The 17490-nt window shown below is 36.4% G+C and overlaps 1 protein-coding gene across 4 annotated transcripts in view; it reads right to left on the reverse strand.

Moving 5' to 3' along the window:
* The window catches only part of DLG5 (discs large MAGUK scaffold protein 5), a 111346-nt gene that overhangs the window by 20474 nt on the left and 73382 nt on the right, over window positions 1-17490 (reverse strand). For 2 of the 4 annotated variants that reach the window (XM_030485711.1, XM_030485715.1), the window contains exons 8-20: window positions 16959-17189; window positions 14445-14629; window positions 13906-14031; window positions 13035-13167; window positions 10121-10248; window positions 9268-9443; window positions 8597-8700; window positions 7786-7878; window positions 5898-6917; window positions 3081-3219; window positions 1125-1272; window positions 510-631; window positions 216-305 (exon numbers count right to left, since the gene is read on the reverse strand). In XM_030485711.1, coding sequence (XP_030341571.1) covers window positions 216-305; window positions 510-631; window positions 1125-1272; window positions 3081-3219; window positions 5898-6917; window positions 7786-7878; window positions 8597-8700; window positions 9268-9443; window positions 10121-10248; window positions 13035-13167; window positions 13906-14031; window positions 14445-14629; window positions 16959-17189 — 2695 coding nt within the window. The remainder of the gene's footprint in view (window positions 1-215; window positions 306-509; window positions 632-1124; window positions 1273-3080; window positions 3220-5897; window positions 6918-7785; window positions 7879-8596; window positions 8701-9267; window positions 9444-10120; window positions 10249-13034; window positions 13168-13905; window positions 14032-14444; window positions 14630-16958; window positions 17190-17490) is intronic. The other 2 variants (XM_030485712.1, XM_030485713.1) reach the window with 2 other exon arrangements.

Here is a 17490-nt window from a genome sequence, read left to right on the forward strand (position 1 = left end):
TTTTAGTGTGCCACATCCAACAGTCAACTAACAGAAAAAACAACTTTCATTAGAAAGTTTCATTTTTTTATCTTTCTGTGGTGAAATTAAGATTTTGTAACCTTAATAAAAGTGTCATATTTAGAATTTGGCACAACCCGATTTAAGAACAGCAAAGGCTTTGGATTAGTGATACTGAAAACAGTACAACTAAAATTACTTATGAAATAATTCACCTCTGTCAGAGCCCATCATGGACCTTGGATATCTTGGTGTTAAAGGGATCTTAATTCGTTCTGTTCTGTATTGCAAATTACTTGAAGAACCTATTTTTACAACAAGAAAACATTACAATGACAAAAGTAAAAGCAACCACATTGAACAAAAAAATACATTTAGATTCTACTTCTTCAATGGGCATTAAAACAGCCTCTGAATTTATGCACAAGCTTTCATGATTGCCCTTGTATACATTGTATTGCTGCAATGTATAGGAGCCCCACAGGAAATAAATTAGAAAACCTAATTACCAAGTCTTGCACTGGATGGTAATGAATTTGAGCCATGAGATGCTCTTGTACGTGAATTTTCAGAGTAGTCACTGGAGTGTTTATGACTTAGGTCCAAACTCAGGCGACCTTGATGCTGGGAACTACATAAAAAGAAAAGGAGAAGAGGGCAACAGTTAGAACTCAGCAAAGCACCTCAGCAAACTGTAAACTGGCCAACAAAAAATTTTGGTTATTCCAGAGTTACTGAATAAAATTAATGTGCCCCTCCTTCTCACTTCCCAATTTTTCCATCATTTTATGAATTAAGAGAAGTCAGAGGAGAAATAGGCTGAAGTGCTATGAGAAAAGGGAAAGGCTTTATTCACTTTGGCAAGGATGAGAAAAAAAACATTAGAAATGAGTTACATTTCTTTGTCAGTATCAGCCAGTGGAGCAGAAAGAAATCTAATCCATCAGTTACTGAAAGACATGAAAGCAACTGGCACATCACTTCTACTCAATAATGGTTTTGAGAACCCTGGGTCAAAATAACACACAACAGTGTGTTTCACTCTGCACTGTATAAAATAACTACCAGAAGCAATTTCATCCGAATGAAAACAAAAATTTAAGGTGATATAAATTTCAAGACACCTGGGATGCAGATGCTGATGGCATATTTGGCTGGCGACCGATGGGCAATTACTAGTGTGAACTCTATGGCTCCAGGCAGTATAGATTGGATTTCTCATGACAGCAGTTACTGCAGGGCATGGTGCTAAGCTTCTTGGTACCGTACCTGCTTAAGATGATAAAAACACATTCTTATCAACATTATTACAATATAAACAGCAGATTTTAAATATATTTGAATATTAATATAAATATGTATTATAACATTTGCATGTACGATAAATAAAAATTGAGACAAATAACAGATTAAGCACCATTTGACATCTTCTAACTAGGACACTCATATTTAAAATCTGCTTTATAATTTTGTAATAAGGCAGTAAAAGTGGGTTATATTACCAAAAATGAAGTAATTCTTAGTACATCATTTTAATATGCAGTGATAAGTAAAAGATTTTCTCTGTTTTCCAGTAACAAACTTTTTTTACATGGCAACAGAAATTCTACATTTCTCTCTGAACAGTCATCTAACAGGAACGCAAGTTTTTAGTTGGTACTTGAACTGACTGCAGCTAAAATGATCCTTTTTCTTCTTCTGCCTCAAAAGACTCCCACTTCTAATGTGTCCTACAAATGTAAATTACAGTATTTCAATATTTATTTATGAAACTTAATATGGAAGCTGTTCTTTTAAGTACACTGATCCCTCAGTATTTGACCAAAGTCTGGCTTACCCTTTTCCACCTAAATGAGTCAGTAGTATAGAATACAAGAGCAAAAACTTGTTCACATTTCAAGACATACAGCCATATTGTCTAATGCAGGTTTGACTTGATTGGGTTATTATGCAAAGGTATCATAAGATAAAGCTTTTAGTTAGAAATATTACCTTTTAATACTTTTTCTATTATTAAAAGAGAAAAAGAGAAAAGAGTAAAAGAAACCAAAGAAGAGCAAAAGCTTCTTTGATCTGAGCTACTCTTGAGCACCTCTTTAAATTCTGAAAATTGGTAGGGACGACAGAGTTTGAAGCTGTCGATTGTTTCAGATATAAGTCATTACCTCCTTCATGGTCTCCAGTAAGAAGAAAGTTTTCCATAATTTCTAGAATATGCAGGAGTTGAAGGCTTTCCAAAGAATTGAGGGTAAACTCAATAATCAATATTATCTTTCTCAAAAATTAAGTTTCATATGCAACTTCTGAAGGTAGCTACACTAAAGACTGGACAATCCATCTGGCAACAAGTTTACTAAATGCTTCTCAACTAGTTCAAAGCAACTAATGTACAATAGCCTAATTAACTCTTGAAGTACTTCGTTTAGTCAGTGCCAATTTAAAACCTGCTAACATGAATTTCAAGACTAACAACTATTTGGGTCAACTGAGACAACACGCTGTTTCCTGTTCCACCTGATAATATTGATTTCTGTTTGAGCTGCTTGTGAGTCCCCTCTTCAGCAGCTTAGCATCTTAAACACATTGGCATTTAATCTATAATTTAGATTAAGATCACAAACAGTTTGGGCACTCAACTTGAGATATTCCAAGTATTTCATTTCCAATAGGCAGAACTTAGTATGTTGCACTTCCTGAACAGGAGATGATTCTCCTTTGAAGTATTCAGAAATCAAGCTGCTAAAGTTTGGGATGCCTCCACTTACTGTTTGCTTTCAAAACCACTGGAAATGTTACTTGTCTGCCTAATGGATAGGCTGCACCTTGTTCACCACTAATGTATTCAAAACTCCTCTGCACAGAAACTGAGGAAACACAAATCCTTCAGCCAGGAATTGCTCAGTTTCTTCAATGGTTCTTAAACTGTAAAGGTTTCACCATGTTCAGATTTACAACAAACCATGGAAATAAGTTTTGTGAGTCATGTTTGTTCTGCACTTATGACTAATCCCCAATATTGTCCAAGATGGACAAATTCCTGGGGGCATTCCCAGAAAGTAGCTATGACTTCTGTCACTCACCTGCTGACATGCTGCCAGCATATAATGCAGCCGGCACAAAGCCATCACTGTGCCTAGCAGACCGTTTGGGTGAATATGGTGCCCATTCCTGTAGTTCTGGAGACAGATGCTCCTCACTAGCTGGAGCATACTTCTGTACCTACAAAAACACAGAAACTGGATTACAGGAAGATTCAGAAGAAAAAAATAAAATGGCCAAACTTCATAGGCAGTAAGCTACCTCAATCTTTCTAGTATGTGTTCCAGAATGTGCTCACCATCAGTGTTTGGCGCGCCTTTGTCTTTTAATGATGCTTTTAACTTCTACCCTTTCTTCTTCCATCCTGCTCTGTTACACCTTTTTATTATTTTGTAATCTTTTTAGGCCAATGTTTGCAACTTAACTGATATACTTTCCTTCCCAATAAAACACCCAGCTACATTTCTCATTTAAAATACTGCTTTCACAGCACATTTTAACTGTTATTTCAGCCACTATTGCAAATGTTTCTTAAAGAAGACTTATCTAACTAGCCAGAAAGTGTTTTCCTCTAAGCTTGTATTTTCAGGTATGTGTGGAACAACTTCCCTTTAGTAGAGCAATGCAGGTTTTGGAACCATCACAACTTTTGTACATAATGAGTAGGCACTGGTGAGATACAAAAACATGAGAATAGCTCAGATATTGACAGTGATGCTAGAGAGCTCAGCACGCAGAATTTACACATCTGAAATGCACAACACAAAACATGAGATTGAAGTACATAATAAGTGAAAAATAATTACTGAAAAGGTGCTTAAGAGTTTTTATGATAGCACTATTTTAATTAAATGAAGAGTTACTGAGAGCACAAAGACTAAAATGCACAGGTACCTTCTCAGAACCAGTATTTGATCACTACCACAGGTGTATTAGTAATTGTACCACCTATTACTTAGGGATGAAAGTTCTCTCAAATTGATCAACTTATCAAAGTACAAAAGCTTAACTGTTTATATACACAACTAAGGAAATTGGTAACACCTAATACGGCTACAAATTCAACTACACTGCATGTTCTCTATACATTTTTGATATTATAAACACTACTTCAGGAACAAATACACTGCAGACTGAATGTTACTGTATGTAGGTGTAATGCACAAAGATTATTCCACCAGAGGGAAATTTTCAGACTCAATGGTGTCCACATTTTGAGGCACAATATCACTTCTGCTCTCCAGTCAACAACTTTAGAGTTACAAACTCTGACTATTTTCCAGAAGGAGAGGGGGAAAAATTAAGGGACCAAGAAAAAGGAATCACAGAACCTAGTCCTAATTTAACCATAGAAATGTAAATTAATACATCAACCAAAAATTACAATCTTATAATTCTATTACATTATTTTCTTCTTCACCTTGCACCAACACCTAGGTTGCATTAAGGGACTGGCTGGGCATCAGTCAGTTGGTAGTGAGCAATTCTTTTCATCTGCGTCACTTGTCTTTCTTGGATTTTATTTCTCTTTATTACTTTCCTTTTCATTATTATTTTCACTATTATTATTTCAATTATTATCATTATTATTTCCATTAAACTTTTTAACTCAATCCATGAGTTTTCTCACTTTTACCCTTCTGTTTCTCTTTCCAAATTGCACGAGGGCAGTGAGCAAGCAGCTGTGTGGTGTTTAGTTGCCAGCTGGAGTTAAACCACCACAATAATGCAGAATTTGCTGGACACTTCTATAAAAAAAAGGCTTAAAGCTCTCCATAACTACTTTTTCCAAAAAATGTAAGGGAATGTGGAAGAAATATAATGGAAGCAGCCAAAAAAAGACAAACAAAATTGTCAGTTGTTCTCTTATACCAGTATTTGTGCAGAATAAGGCTGCAAACCTTGTACTATTTCCAATTCAGCTCTGCTGTCTGTATTGCTTGTAAAACTCCCTGAGGAGGGTAGGATTATCCAGGTATAAACAAATACAGGTAAAGAAAACAATATATTAAGTCATTATGATGTCATTATATACAAGCAAAAATAACACTTTTTGAAATTTCAGATTGGGGGGGGGGGGGGGGGGAAGTCTCTATCTGCCACCTAGGCAGATCTGAGGCAGTAGACCCGAAACTATGTTACTGATGATGCCGCTTTAAATAACATAGTTGTCTAAACAGCTGCTTCTTCCTAGATCGCATAAAATCCTTCTTCCACCCACTCTGGTAAGACACGACCCACAATCTCCCCAGCTAGGTTTTTATTCTAATAAATTATATTCTTATTTTGAACTGTATTACTAAAGCATACTCTCAGAAACTTCTCATCTTTACAGTATCATCCTATGATTTTCAGATTAGATTTACAAAATTATTTAGACACATAGAAGCTTACAAAAAACAACACTGTGAATGGTAAATACCTTTTTCCATTACTTTGTACAGTTAGCCGAGCACCAATAGGACTTTTGTAAAACTTAGGAGGCCCTATTTTCATTTTTTCTAAAGCTGCCTCTTTGCATTTTTGTTTAATTTTTTTCAGGTTGTCAAAAACATACAAGAGCGAGCCCAGATCTTCCAACAAGCAGCTTTAAAACCCAAGATGTGGCTGCTAAGCAGTACTTTATCATTCTGTTTGGCAGCCACCACTTCCTGTTAAATACCAAAACCCCATGAATTGGTTCTGTATTTTGTGATACTGCAAAGTGTGAACTAAGTCTGGGGTAGCTGCTCAGGGGATCTGGATTTTGAGAATGGGCCATGCCTCTCCTGTTGTGGAATGTAACTGGGCACCCAAAACCACACTGAAAATACACTTTAAGGTTTATAGTTTCGTGCTTCAATATGCCAAGCTTCTACCTGAAGTGCGGGATTAGGAATGGGCATAGGAGTCATCTTATGCCTCAGAGCAGGAGCTGATTTTGGCCTTGGTCTTTTAATCTCTGGCTCTTCAACTCTTTGAAAGCCAATGTCATCTTCGCAGGATTTCCTTGAAGAGAGATGAGTGCAGTCAATTCCCTCCTCCCGATAATAATGCCCAGTGTTCCTGCCACGCCCCTTGAGAGTAGCAGAGTCCTGTTTAAGTGCCAAGGAAACCGGAGCTTGGGCAGTGGCTGGGCTTGTGGGTGGTGATCCAGTTGTTACCGTCGACTCTGATGCAGAGCTGGCCTGCTGTTTATGTTTAAATTTGATAGAGTCACTCCTCTTAGGAGGAGTTGGAGGAGTTGAAGCCATTTCAGCTTTTGATGGCTGAGGTGAATGGCCTGTCACCTGATTAGGGGAAAGGTACTCCAATTTAGGAGGAGTTGGTGGTCTTTTGAAAGTATCAGGGTCAAAGATAGATTTCCTTTGTTTTGGCTTTCTGTACACAGAGAACTTTTCGGTTTCTGTTGCTGAGATATTAACCATGACTTTTGGCCAGGTACCACCACTATGCTTAGTTCCATGTCCTTTGTCAAATGCTGTCTCTACCATCATACAGTCAGCTCCTGTAGGTTCATAAGGCAGCCTCCTGTTGTCCAAGTCAACATCTCCATAGCCTCGGTCCCCATATGCCTCTGGGCTGAAGTTGCTGAGACTGTGTTCTGAATTACTGTGGCAACTGTGCACTGTGTTCCTGTGAGAGTCTACTCGCAATGTGTTATTAGGGAAAGCTTTGTGATCGCAAAATGAACTGCTGCCCTGATCACTCTGGTCCTTCTTGCCATCCATGATGTCTGGATTGAAAATGTCGGTCTGGGTTGAGCTGTTGAGTTTCAGATTTCTTTTATTTTGGGCTTGTATGTCTGATGTATGAACCCTACAGTTTGATATTTTTTCTGAATCCTTCAGATTTTCAAATATATTTTGACCACTCCAAGAAGAACTTTGAGGAAAAACCTAAAACAAAAAACACATCTGATCACCTAATTATTACAGCTGATTTCTCTTTGGTATGAGGCATATTCTAGCCTTCTTGATTTACCTATGCCTGAATATACACCAAGATATGTATAGATACAGTAAGGAAAGGTTAATAAAATCTTACATATTCAAAACCCACAACATGAGATAAAATGAGGCTAGAAATTTTTTGAAACGTTTTTAGAACAATTCCAAAAGGGCAACTCCATGTGGCAGAATTACTGAACTGACAGTAAAGGGACCTGCATTCTACTTATACCTGCTAAGTGATGCTAATAGGTCATCCTTCATTGCCCATTTCCCCTCACACATTTCATCTTTTTACTTTCTTAAAACCTCAAGCTCTCTAGAGCTGGAATTATCACTCACAAGGCCTATGTGACAGGCCCAGCATAATGGGATTCTAAACTCAATAATCCTGAAAAAGAAAGCCTTGTATTTAATCCTCATGATAGCCAGACTTCAGTTTTCTGCACAGCTCCCTCCTGACTAAAAGCAAACCTTTCTGTGCTCTGAAGGCATCTTTCATGTACAAAACTGCTGCAGCTCTGAAGCAGAAACTAGGAAAGAAGCAATTGTGCTAGGAGTCATTTCATGTAGCCAGCAAACAAATGGGAAAGAAATAAGAGCAATAAATAAGTTTAATTTCCTACCAGATGTCACAATAGCTTTACTTTAGAAATAACTGTTGAGTGAATGTACCATGCATCCAGATGGTCTTATTGTTAGCAGAGACTTTCCCATGATGATATATAATCATTTTTTCATATACTCTTCCCTGAAGAACTAAACCAGTTTTGTATAAGTTCAAGAAAATTCTGAAAATTTAGCTTCTCCTACTCACCTTCATCAGTGACAGAGTAAGGGAATCCCTACAGTTCCGTAGCAAAGCTTCACATTCAGTAAGCGACTTATTATCTAATGCAATGCCATTGATCTACACACAAAAAAAATCAAAACACAATAGACATCTGTAAATCAAAGGTAGCAGGTAGGGAGCATCCCTGAGACAGGGAAATCACTAGTTTTATATGTATACCTGAGTGAAGTCTGGTTGACCTTGCCCAGTCTTTTTCCATTCTCCACTAACAACCAACCTACCTGACTACAATTTTTCTATTCCCCCTAGAGATGCAGTGTAACAACGCTTGTTTCAGTACATTAGCCTCTATGCCTTTGCACATCAACAGTAACCACCTTCTGTTTCACAGGAGTTCATAAATCACACAGGAGTTTAAAGCTGCAAATGCACACAGGGAAAAACTTCCCCTCCAGAAGGATGACATCTGTGATACTGTAATTTAAAAGACAATAAACCTTTCATCCAAACAAGGGATGTCTTTTTGGAACTGACCTTTCCTATTCATTATAAAAATCACAAGTATCATTATATATAAGCCAAGTGTGAAGAGTAAGCTAGTGACTCTATCAAAAATTCTCATATGAGAGAATATCCTGCACATTATATTTATCACTCAGTCTACAAACACATTAATTTATAATAAATATTTAGTAATATACAAAAAGGGTATAATACAGTGAAAGTAAAAAATTAATTGGAAGGTTTGGCATCTTAAAGAGTAGCATTAATGATAGTACTTTAAAATGAATAAAAAATAAACAAAAAAAAAGGAGTATGAATTCTTAAGACTTACAGCAATTATTCTATCTCCCACACTAAGGGAACCCTCTTTGGCAGCTGGGCTTCCAGGCACAACAGCAGCAACAAATACTCCATTTTCTAGACTGACCCCACTATCTGAAATACACATACACACACAAAAAAATGTAATTTACTCCTGCAAATCAAATACCTTGCTCAAACAACATGTTTGACCTGCCTGCACAAGAAAGAAATATAACTACCAAACCAATTGAATTTCAATTTCTGAAACCCTTTTGAAGAAATAAGAACAAAGTGAGGGAAAATAGAGATTTTGGATATCCCAAAATTTGATATACAAAACTGGGGTGACTAATAGGTTTAACAGTCTTGTTTAGACTCCTGGTAACATTCCAGTCAGGCAGCTCACTAGAACCAAGTATTAAAATTAGAAACAAAAGAAAAAAAAACAAAACAAAAAAACCCCAAAAAAACCCCAATGAAGAGGGGAAAAAAAAAAAAAAAAAAGCCAGTACTTACTTACAGAATAAAATTATCATTAATATTAGCATTCTTAGTTAACAATTAATGAAAATCCCTATCTAGAAGAAAGTGACAGTTTAAGTAGGATTTAAGCAGAGGCTCAGAACATGTACCTTTATGTCGAGCCATTTTTGGCTGAAGAAACACGTACTATTTACATACATCATTCAGAGCCATTACCTTTTTGTCCGGAAACATTGATGTGAAGAGGCGTTATCACTCGCCCACCTAAGGACTTCCTTCTTCGAACCACCATGTTAATAACACCTCCTCCATTTAGAACAGCTTTTATAACTTGCTTTTTATCCTTATTAGTAAGATCCACATCATTTATCTTCAGCAACCAATCATTCACTCTGGTAGATGATAAACAGAAATAAGCAGGTCAGTGTTATAAACACACTTTGCTGGATGCAGAACACAATATTCATGAGAAAGGATGTAACAGAGCTCATCTCAATACACTAATTTTTAATTATCTGGAGTTCTCCATTCCTGAAAAAGCACTAAATAGTGGCTAAATGAAAACCAGGACTTTCAGTCTGCACTTCACTAGACAAAGTATATCTTCAAATCACTTATGCCTGCACCTTATTTAAAAGCAATGCTTTGGAGAGAGGGGAGTTATTAAAAATCTCCTATCGGCACTAAGAACAGGAGCAGGTTTCAAATTATCCCTCACTCTACTATCATTTCTGCTTGCCCTCCAACCTTAGTTCACCCTCATATCTTTACCAAAATTTAAATAAATAGATGAAAGTTTGAGAAGATAATAAAGAAAGGAGGTGAGACACAGAGAAATAAAAACATTTCAAATTGTGGTGAGTTTTAAGGGATAAGACAGTGTCTAGTTTCTGCAATGCTTTTAGGCATCAGTCTTCTCAGTGCGATTTCGCAACCAACATTAATATTACAAACATGACTAATGATAAAAAAGAACTTTAAAAAAGGGAAGAAAGACAATTTACAATATGCTCATATTTAGTTTATTATGATCAACAAAAGACAAATATCTTCCAAAGTCAAACTCTACCTTAATCGACCATCAGCAATGCTTCCTTTGTCTACTTTGGTAACGAAGATCCCACAGTCTCCAGGGAGGTATGGTTCATTCACACCTTCTGCCACATCAAAACCAAGTGCTTTCAGGTCCATATCGTCCTAATAAATATTATTAACAAGTGACTTAACTGCACTGCCAACCGTTGTGCAGCTGTTTGCTGCACAAACCACTGTCTGTTAGCAAGAGGCATTACTGCATGTTTGTACTATGCACTTACATTTACAGGGTACCTGTTCTAGCCAACTTTTTATAGTTTGTCCTTCAATATATAAGATACCAATTCCATTAGTTATTAGGCATCCTCTGGCATTAGAATTATCCTTCTCTCTCAGATTAAGGCTGAAATAATGCAGAAGGGGAACTTCACCAAAGAAGCATAGGAAAGCAGAAGAGCATGCGAGAAAGCATGTTCACATACATATATCCTGTTTTAAGGTATGATGTTGAATGTGTAAAATGAGAGAACAAGGTATGGGCATTAGCTGGGGCAAAAAAGCAACTCTAAGCGTAAGGCAATAGCATTGTGTCTCAGTGCTGAACTCCGAAAGACATCCGCTTTGATATAGCTAGAGACCACAAGTAAAAGGAAAGAAAGCTCTAACATTATGGGGGAACATAGATTAGAGGCAATATTCTACCAACCCTGGCTAAGACAGATCATCTTACATGTGAAAACTGCTAAACTTCTTTAACAAATCAGTCATTGAACCAAACAGGGAAATTCAGAGTTAGTTTTGATAAATGGAAAAAAAAAAAAAAAAAATTAAAGAAAATAAACTTGGAGCAACTGATCACAAACTCATTATTGCCCTTTTCAGTGTTAAATAGTACACTTATAAAAATTAGAGAACTCAAAATCAACTGAACCAACCATCTCAGCATACTGAAGGGAAATGATACCTGAAATTTAAAAGCATACAAAAATTAAATAGAACTTAAATCAGACACTTGAGGCACGGTTCTAGACATGGTTTGATGACTAATCCCCTTAAAATCAGAAGAGCATAAAGTCTTCAGGGAGTGAAAGAGATGCCTCATAAAAGCTGAAGATAAAACATACAAAAATACAAATATACACCAGAAATTCAATTGATCTAAACCTGCCAAAAATGTATTAAACCCCTTGATTCTTCCAAATCTTCTATGTAAGAAAAGGTTCATACAGAAGAGCATGGGGCGGCCACAAAAATAAAAACCGAGCTGCACAGCCTCAGAGCTGGAAAGTGAATATTATTTCTCTAAGTTTTGAGCTGAGCAATTTTGTAGAATATGAGCTTAAGCAGACAGTGACGTTGAAGTAAAAATAAAAGGATTTAAATGAATTCAACTCTATAACCTCCATCCTGGACTTCAAATGCTGGTAGGTCAGCAAGGATTTTCCCACATATGTAATCAAGGTTGGCACAATATTATTGCTATAATTTGACAGCAGCATGTATAATCCCTACATTCAAGAAAGGGAAACGTATTCAAATTACAAAGCTCACGCATTTGATTTCAGTAATGCAAATATTTAGAACAATCACCAAAGTACAGAATAACTAAATAACTCTACATGAATGGAAAATTCATAAGGCTGCAATGTTGTTTACCACAGCTAGACTTGCCAACTAATTTTACAGAAAATGGAAAAGCAAAATTATTAGTTCTCAGTTAGAATGGAGAAGATGGCAATGCACAAAATCCAACGATGGAGGAGCTGGTCAAAAATGGTGAAAAAGCATGGTGAAAGGGAAATTGTTATCCCAGAAAGAATTCAGACACAGTGGTCTGATCAATCAGCATTGGTACTCAGTTCATACAGTTTTTTCAACCTATATATTTCAACATATATAAATAGTATTTTTAGTGCCAGAAAAGGAATGTATTAGTGATTTTGTTGGGATGCACTGTTCGAACACACACAGATTGGAAGAGCATAAAAACACATGACCCCAAATATTGCAGTAAAATAAAAGGGAGTTAATTAGACAAGATGAAATCACAAGCTTTGTCATTCAGAAATGACAAATTCTGGTATATGCAGAAGCTGTTATAAATGAAACACAATCTGGAAGACTGTGTATGAGTTCTATGCAGTCAGAAAAATTTTAAACAAATGTTATGTGCCAGCCAAAAATTTCAAATCGAACAGCATGCAAGACTTGCACAGAAAGTAATTGAAATAAAAATTCTAGACTATAATGAAGAAAAATAAAATTAAATGGAGAAAAGTACTACTAGGATAATGAAAGGATGTAGAGGTTATCTTGAAAGCTAAATTTAAGGACTTTATTATATAATCCAAAATGGAAAAGGGATTTAACTTCCTCTACAGACAAGCAAGAGAGATTAACATCTCCTTTCATCCCAGATTTTTAAACTGAAGGGCAATCTTGCCCTGAAATAAATGTTGATCATTAATAAATACTTTAAACACTTCAAAATTTCTAACCATTGAATCTAAGGAAAAGTAGAAGACATAACTTTATGTAAAAGCTTAACTATTTTATGCATAGATGTTAGGATAGAGGACTGAGCTCTCTGATGTCAGTATTTCCATCCATCCTAAATTTTGGCTGCCTCAGCACTGCCATTTCTGCAATAAATCACTAACTTTAAGAACGCTAAATGTTTCACTTAAAACTTTTTTTTTTATAGCACATGGACCTGGATACCCTGCAAGATCAGATGGAGGAACTATTTTTATTTATAATTCATATTAAGAAAAATACAAAGCTTGTGTATAACAGCTTGGTTTTGCCAACTACTTTCATCGAGATGTTACCACACTTGCTACATATGTGTGTGGTTCCTCACACAAAAAAACCCCAAACAGATTAGAGTTATTTTTAATCAAAATTATCAGATATGTAAAACAAAGCAGTTTGTGGTTTTGACTTACTCTGTCTTTTTCAAATTCTACCACTTCTGTTTCCCATTCCAGAGAATCTGTGTCTATAGCTGAGTCATGGGAACTATGGGCCATCAACTGACGGAATCTGGCCTCCTTTTCCAACTGATTCTCCATCTTCTCCCTAGGCAAAGAAAACAATTACTTAAAGACATGGACAATCCTTTGAAATAAGCTGATACATAATGTTATCATTGTGAGATTCCTTATTTTTTGTTTTGTAAATCAAAAAACTAAACTGTGACAAAAATTTATTTCATGCTTCCAACTCTCCAATGTTCTTGGGCTGCTATCAAATTGACTTGCCTTTTCTGTACATTGTCCTAACACAGTCTTACAATTTTTGCATTATTTTTACATGACCAAAGTGCACAACTAGGTCTCTACCATTTCCCAAAATGCATTTAATTTATCCTCATATGAGCTGCATCAGTATGCTCAGGACAAGTGAGGCACAATAAATACTGACAGCAAAACCTCTTCTACAACCCACTGAGATGATGTATGATGCGTATCTTCCTTGCACTCATAAACCAGTGAGAATACAGCTGGGAGGAACTAAGTTGCAGTTAATTCAACTTCAGTGAAAGAATTCCATATTGTTTAAGTGTATCTCCACGGTACAAAGCTTAGAATATATGTCTCATTAATTACATAAAAGGTTAGGACAGCAAGACTTAGGATCCTGCCCATCACAATAATTTCTATAATAACTAAAAATATAGGAAACGTTCCCACATACATTATCATGAATACCTGCTGTCCACAGCTATAACAACATACGGTTCACTTGTGAACGCAGCTAACAAAGCTAAGTTTTTATCACAAGCTTCCATGCAATTTTATCATTTTTCTGACATACTTCAGTTCCTTCAGTTCACGAACAGCATCATTTTTCTGCTTTCTCATGTCATCCAGATTGCGAAGAGCTTCAGCCAAGTCACTCACGGCCCGGTCTCTCTCCCTTCTTAAGTTGTCACACAAAGTCCTTCAGAAGCAAAGAAGTTTCAGGTTAGTTACTTAAAAACTTAGCAGAGTAAAAAACTAGTTTTTTCACACTGTATAGTTAACGCAAAATTCAAAAAGCAGTTTCAAAACATCTCTAAAAAACCTGAAAGTATATGAAAGAAAAAATTACACTATTTGTTGTTCCTATGTAGTGGTGCTGTTAGGCTCTATAGTACTTACTAGAGACAAATTATGGGTATGAAAGCACAGACAAAGCAAAAGTATCCTGCAAGGTGCCCTCAACTTGGGGAAAGAAAAAAGAAAAAAAAACCACCCTGTGAAAGCTAATCAGAAGTTGAAGCAAGTGCTAGCAAAACCAGCAAGTCCCAGAATTGCATCAACTGCACACAGGTTTTAAAAAGATCACTCATGTACCATCTACCATTCGTTTACCGTATACTTTCCCTTTCTGCAACAATCTTATCCCGCTCTTGAAAGGCCCAATCTCTCCTACACTTGGCTACTTCTGCTTCCTGGACAGCTTCCTTTAGTTCTTGTGACATTGCCTCATATTGTTTCCGAAGCATTTCAATTTCTTTGTTTGCTCTTTCTATGTCAAGGGTAGCAGAATCTTGTATCTAGGAATTAAGGAACACAGAGAAGTATTTTAGGCATGACTTTTAGGTACATATGCACAAACAGCTTTTATGTGTGTCACCTGATATATCTATGTGTGTCACCTGATATATTCAATTCTTGTGTTTTCATGAAAAATGCTTATTTATCTTAACGGCAACTCGTGGTGATTAAAAAAAAAAGGATAAAAACTGCTGTAATATTTTTCATCCAGTGGCACATAAATTTGTCTGAATACAATCTACACGAATAAGAATCTTCACTTTGAAATAACATCAGTGAGCATTTTGTATTTCAGAGATGACATTCCATGCTTTTATCTTGTTCTGCTTGTTCTGTTTAGTAGACAGAAAAAAACCTTCAAGAATATTTAGAAATCAGATACAACACAGATTTCCTGCATTAATGTCTGTTATTTACCCTGGGACAACTAAACATACATGTTCACAACATAGACTTGCGATTCACACAGGTCCCTTAACTCCAAAACAGAGCAACAGAATTCCAAAAGAGTTTTGTTTCAATGTTTCTTGGCTTAGGTAAGAATTAGCTGCTTCTTAAATTGACTTGTTCCTCTAATATTCTCTATTTTGAACATGAGAGATAGTTACAATAGTAAGACATACAGAGAGAATACTCCAAGCTTGCAGCACAATAAATAGAAGGCAACTACAACAGTACAGCCCATCACCAGCATTGAATGCCATGGGCTTGCAACAACTGTGTGTGATTAATGTCAAGAATCTAAAGAAATCTAACGAATTTGATTAGACTTGTCATTTGATTAAAGATTAAACTTTGGAGGAATGCTTTTAAGACCTGAATGCAGGTATATCAGAGACTATAAAGTCATGTTAATACACTTCAAGGGCTCTTTTTTTTTCCCTCTAAATAAGTTATAATTATATTCAAAAATAAGACAGCACTGAATCTTAAACCTCAGGTTTACATTCTCAACACAACATGAAAAAACTAAAATTGCAACAAACAAGACCAAACAGAGGCTAGTAAGAGTCATGTCTGGCCTATGGATTGTCTCTTTCATTTCCAAGGATCACTTTCTTCTCCTCTGGTCCACTGGCAGGAAAAAGACAATCAAAAAACCCACTCAGATCAGACATTTATATCTGAAATGTCAATTCTGATTTAGAATCTGCCAAAGGTCAGCATCTGAGCAGGTCCACTGCTAAGTCGAAGCAAAGCTCACCCAAACTTACTCAGCTCCCTTAAGAAAACACAAGTTTCCAAAATCCCACTGATTGGCCATGAAGAACCAAAAACAATGAAAGATCTATGTCATAGACTCATAGAGCGGTTTGGGTTGGAAGGGACCTAGTTACAACCCCTCTGGAATAAGCAGGGACACCTTCCACTAGATCAAGTTGCTCAAAGGCTCATCCAGCCTAGCCTTGAACACTTACAGGGATGGGGCAGCCACAGCTTCTCTGGGCAACCTGTTCCAGTGTCTCAGCACCCTCCGTGAAGGATTTCTTCCTAATATCTAATCTAAATCTAACCTCTTTCAGTTTCTAGTTTCAATTTCTAGTACAACTGAATGCACAGTTTAACTGCTTCCTCTCACACTCATTCAGGACTTGCAAATCAGTATGGCAGGCAAGACTAAAAAAATCTTTTTGTACTGGTAAAGGGTTGGTATTCAATGAAAGAAGAATACAAGATTTATGAAAACAAACCAAACTATCTAGTTTAAATTAAATAATTTTGTATTATCTCATGAGGAAGAATTCATGAGAGTGCTGATACTTCGCATTTTCATACTACATTACAGATAAGCATTTACAGTTGTACGTGGACTGATGTTTAGTACTGCACACAAGACGAGCATCAATAAGTGTGCAGAATTGTAAGAATGTTACTACTCACACAGATACATAAATTGTCAGAACAGCATATGTATACTAAGAACACGTACTGAATAGAAAATTTACAATCACACTTTAATTAACTTCCTTTATGAAGTTTCAGAAACACCTAACATCCTGAGCAGCTCACAGGCATGAACAACATGTTATAGATAGCAACAGGCCTACCAGCAGGTATTAAACTGTCTAGCCACCTACTCAAACACAGTATTTTATCTGCCATTTATTTTTATAATCAGAAAATTAATACGAAGCATGACTGTATTTCTTACAAACAAGAAGTTCTGTCACTATGTCTTGAAGAACATAGGTGCATGTATACGTAGGTAGAGTGACTTGGGAAAAAGGAAGAAGACACCAAATATACCCAGACCTTTAACAAATCTCTTGAAAATTACTGACCCTTTTAAGCTACAAACAAAAAGGCATTTGAGAAGACTTGCAATACCTGACGGGCCTGATAATATTCCCTTAGTAGATGGTCTCTCTGGATGATAGCTTCTGTTCTCTCTTTCCTGGCAACATCTCTTTCCTCCTTCACTGTCTCTATATCCTTGCACGCTTGGTCAAGTTCCTTCTGGGCCTCAGCTTTGTCCTTCACTTCATGACAGTATTTTTCCAGCAACTCATTCCTCTCACAAATTGCTCGATCTCTTTCCACTAGAGCTGAGTTTAGCTCCTAAAACAAGATCCATTGTTGCAGTAGGTTAAGTACAGAAGAAAATGGTTCATTCTTTCCAACTGGATACACACTGACACCTTAAAAGCCTAGAGCATTTACCACTAATGTTCTGAAAAATGGGAGCAGAACAGGACTGTGCTCATATTACGTACAAGTAAGTACTAGTAAAGAATATTAAATCTGTTATTAAAGATATCACACCATCACATTAGCAGAGTGCCAAGTCAAAAGTAAGCAAGGATCTGGGAACACTCACAGTTTTGAGGAAACTGAATAAGGGAAGGTTATTAACCAGTCA

The sequence above is a fragment of the Strigops habroptila genome, chromosome 5 (assembly GCF_004027225.2).
Source record: "Strigops habroptila isolate Jane chromosome 5, bStrHab1.2.pri, whole genome shotgun sequence".
NCBI classification, from domain to species: Eukaryota; Metazoa; Chordata; class Aves; order Psittaciformes; family Psittacidae; genus Strigops; species Strigops habroptila.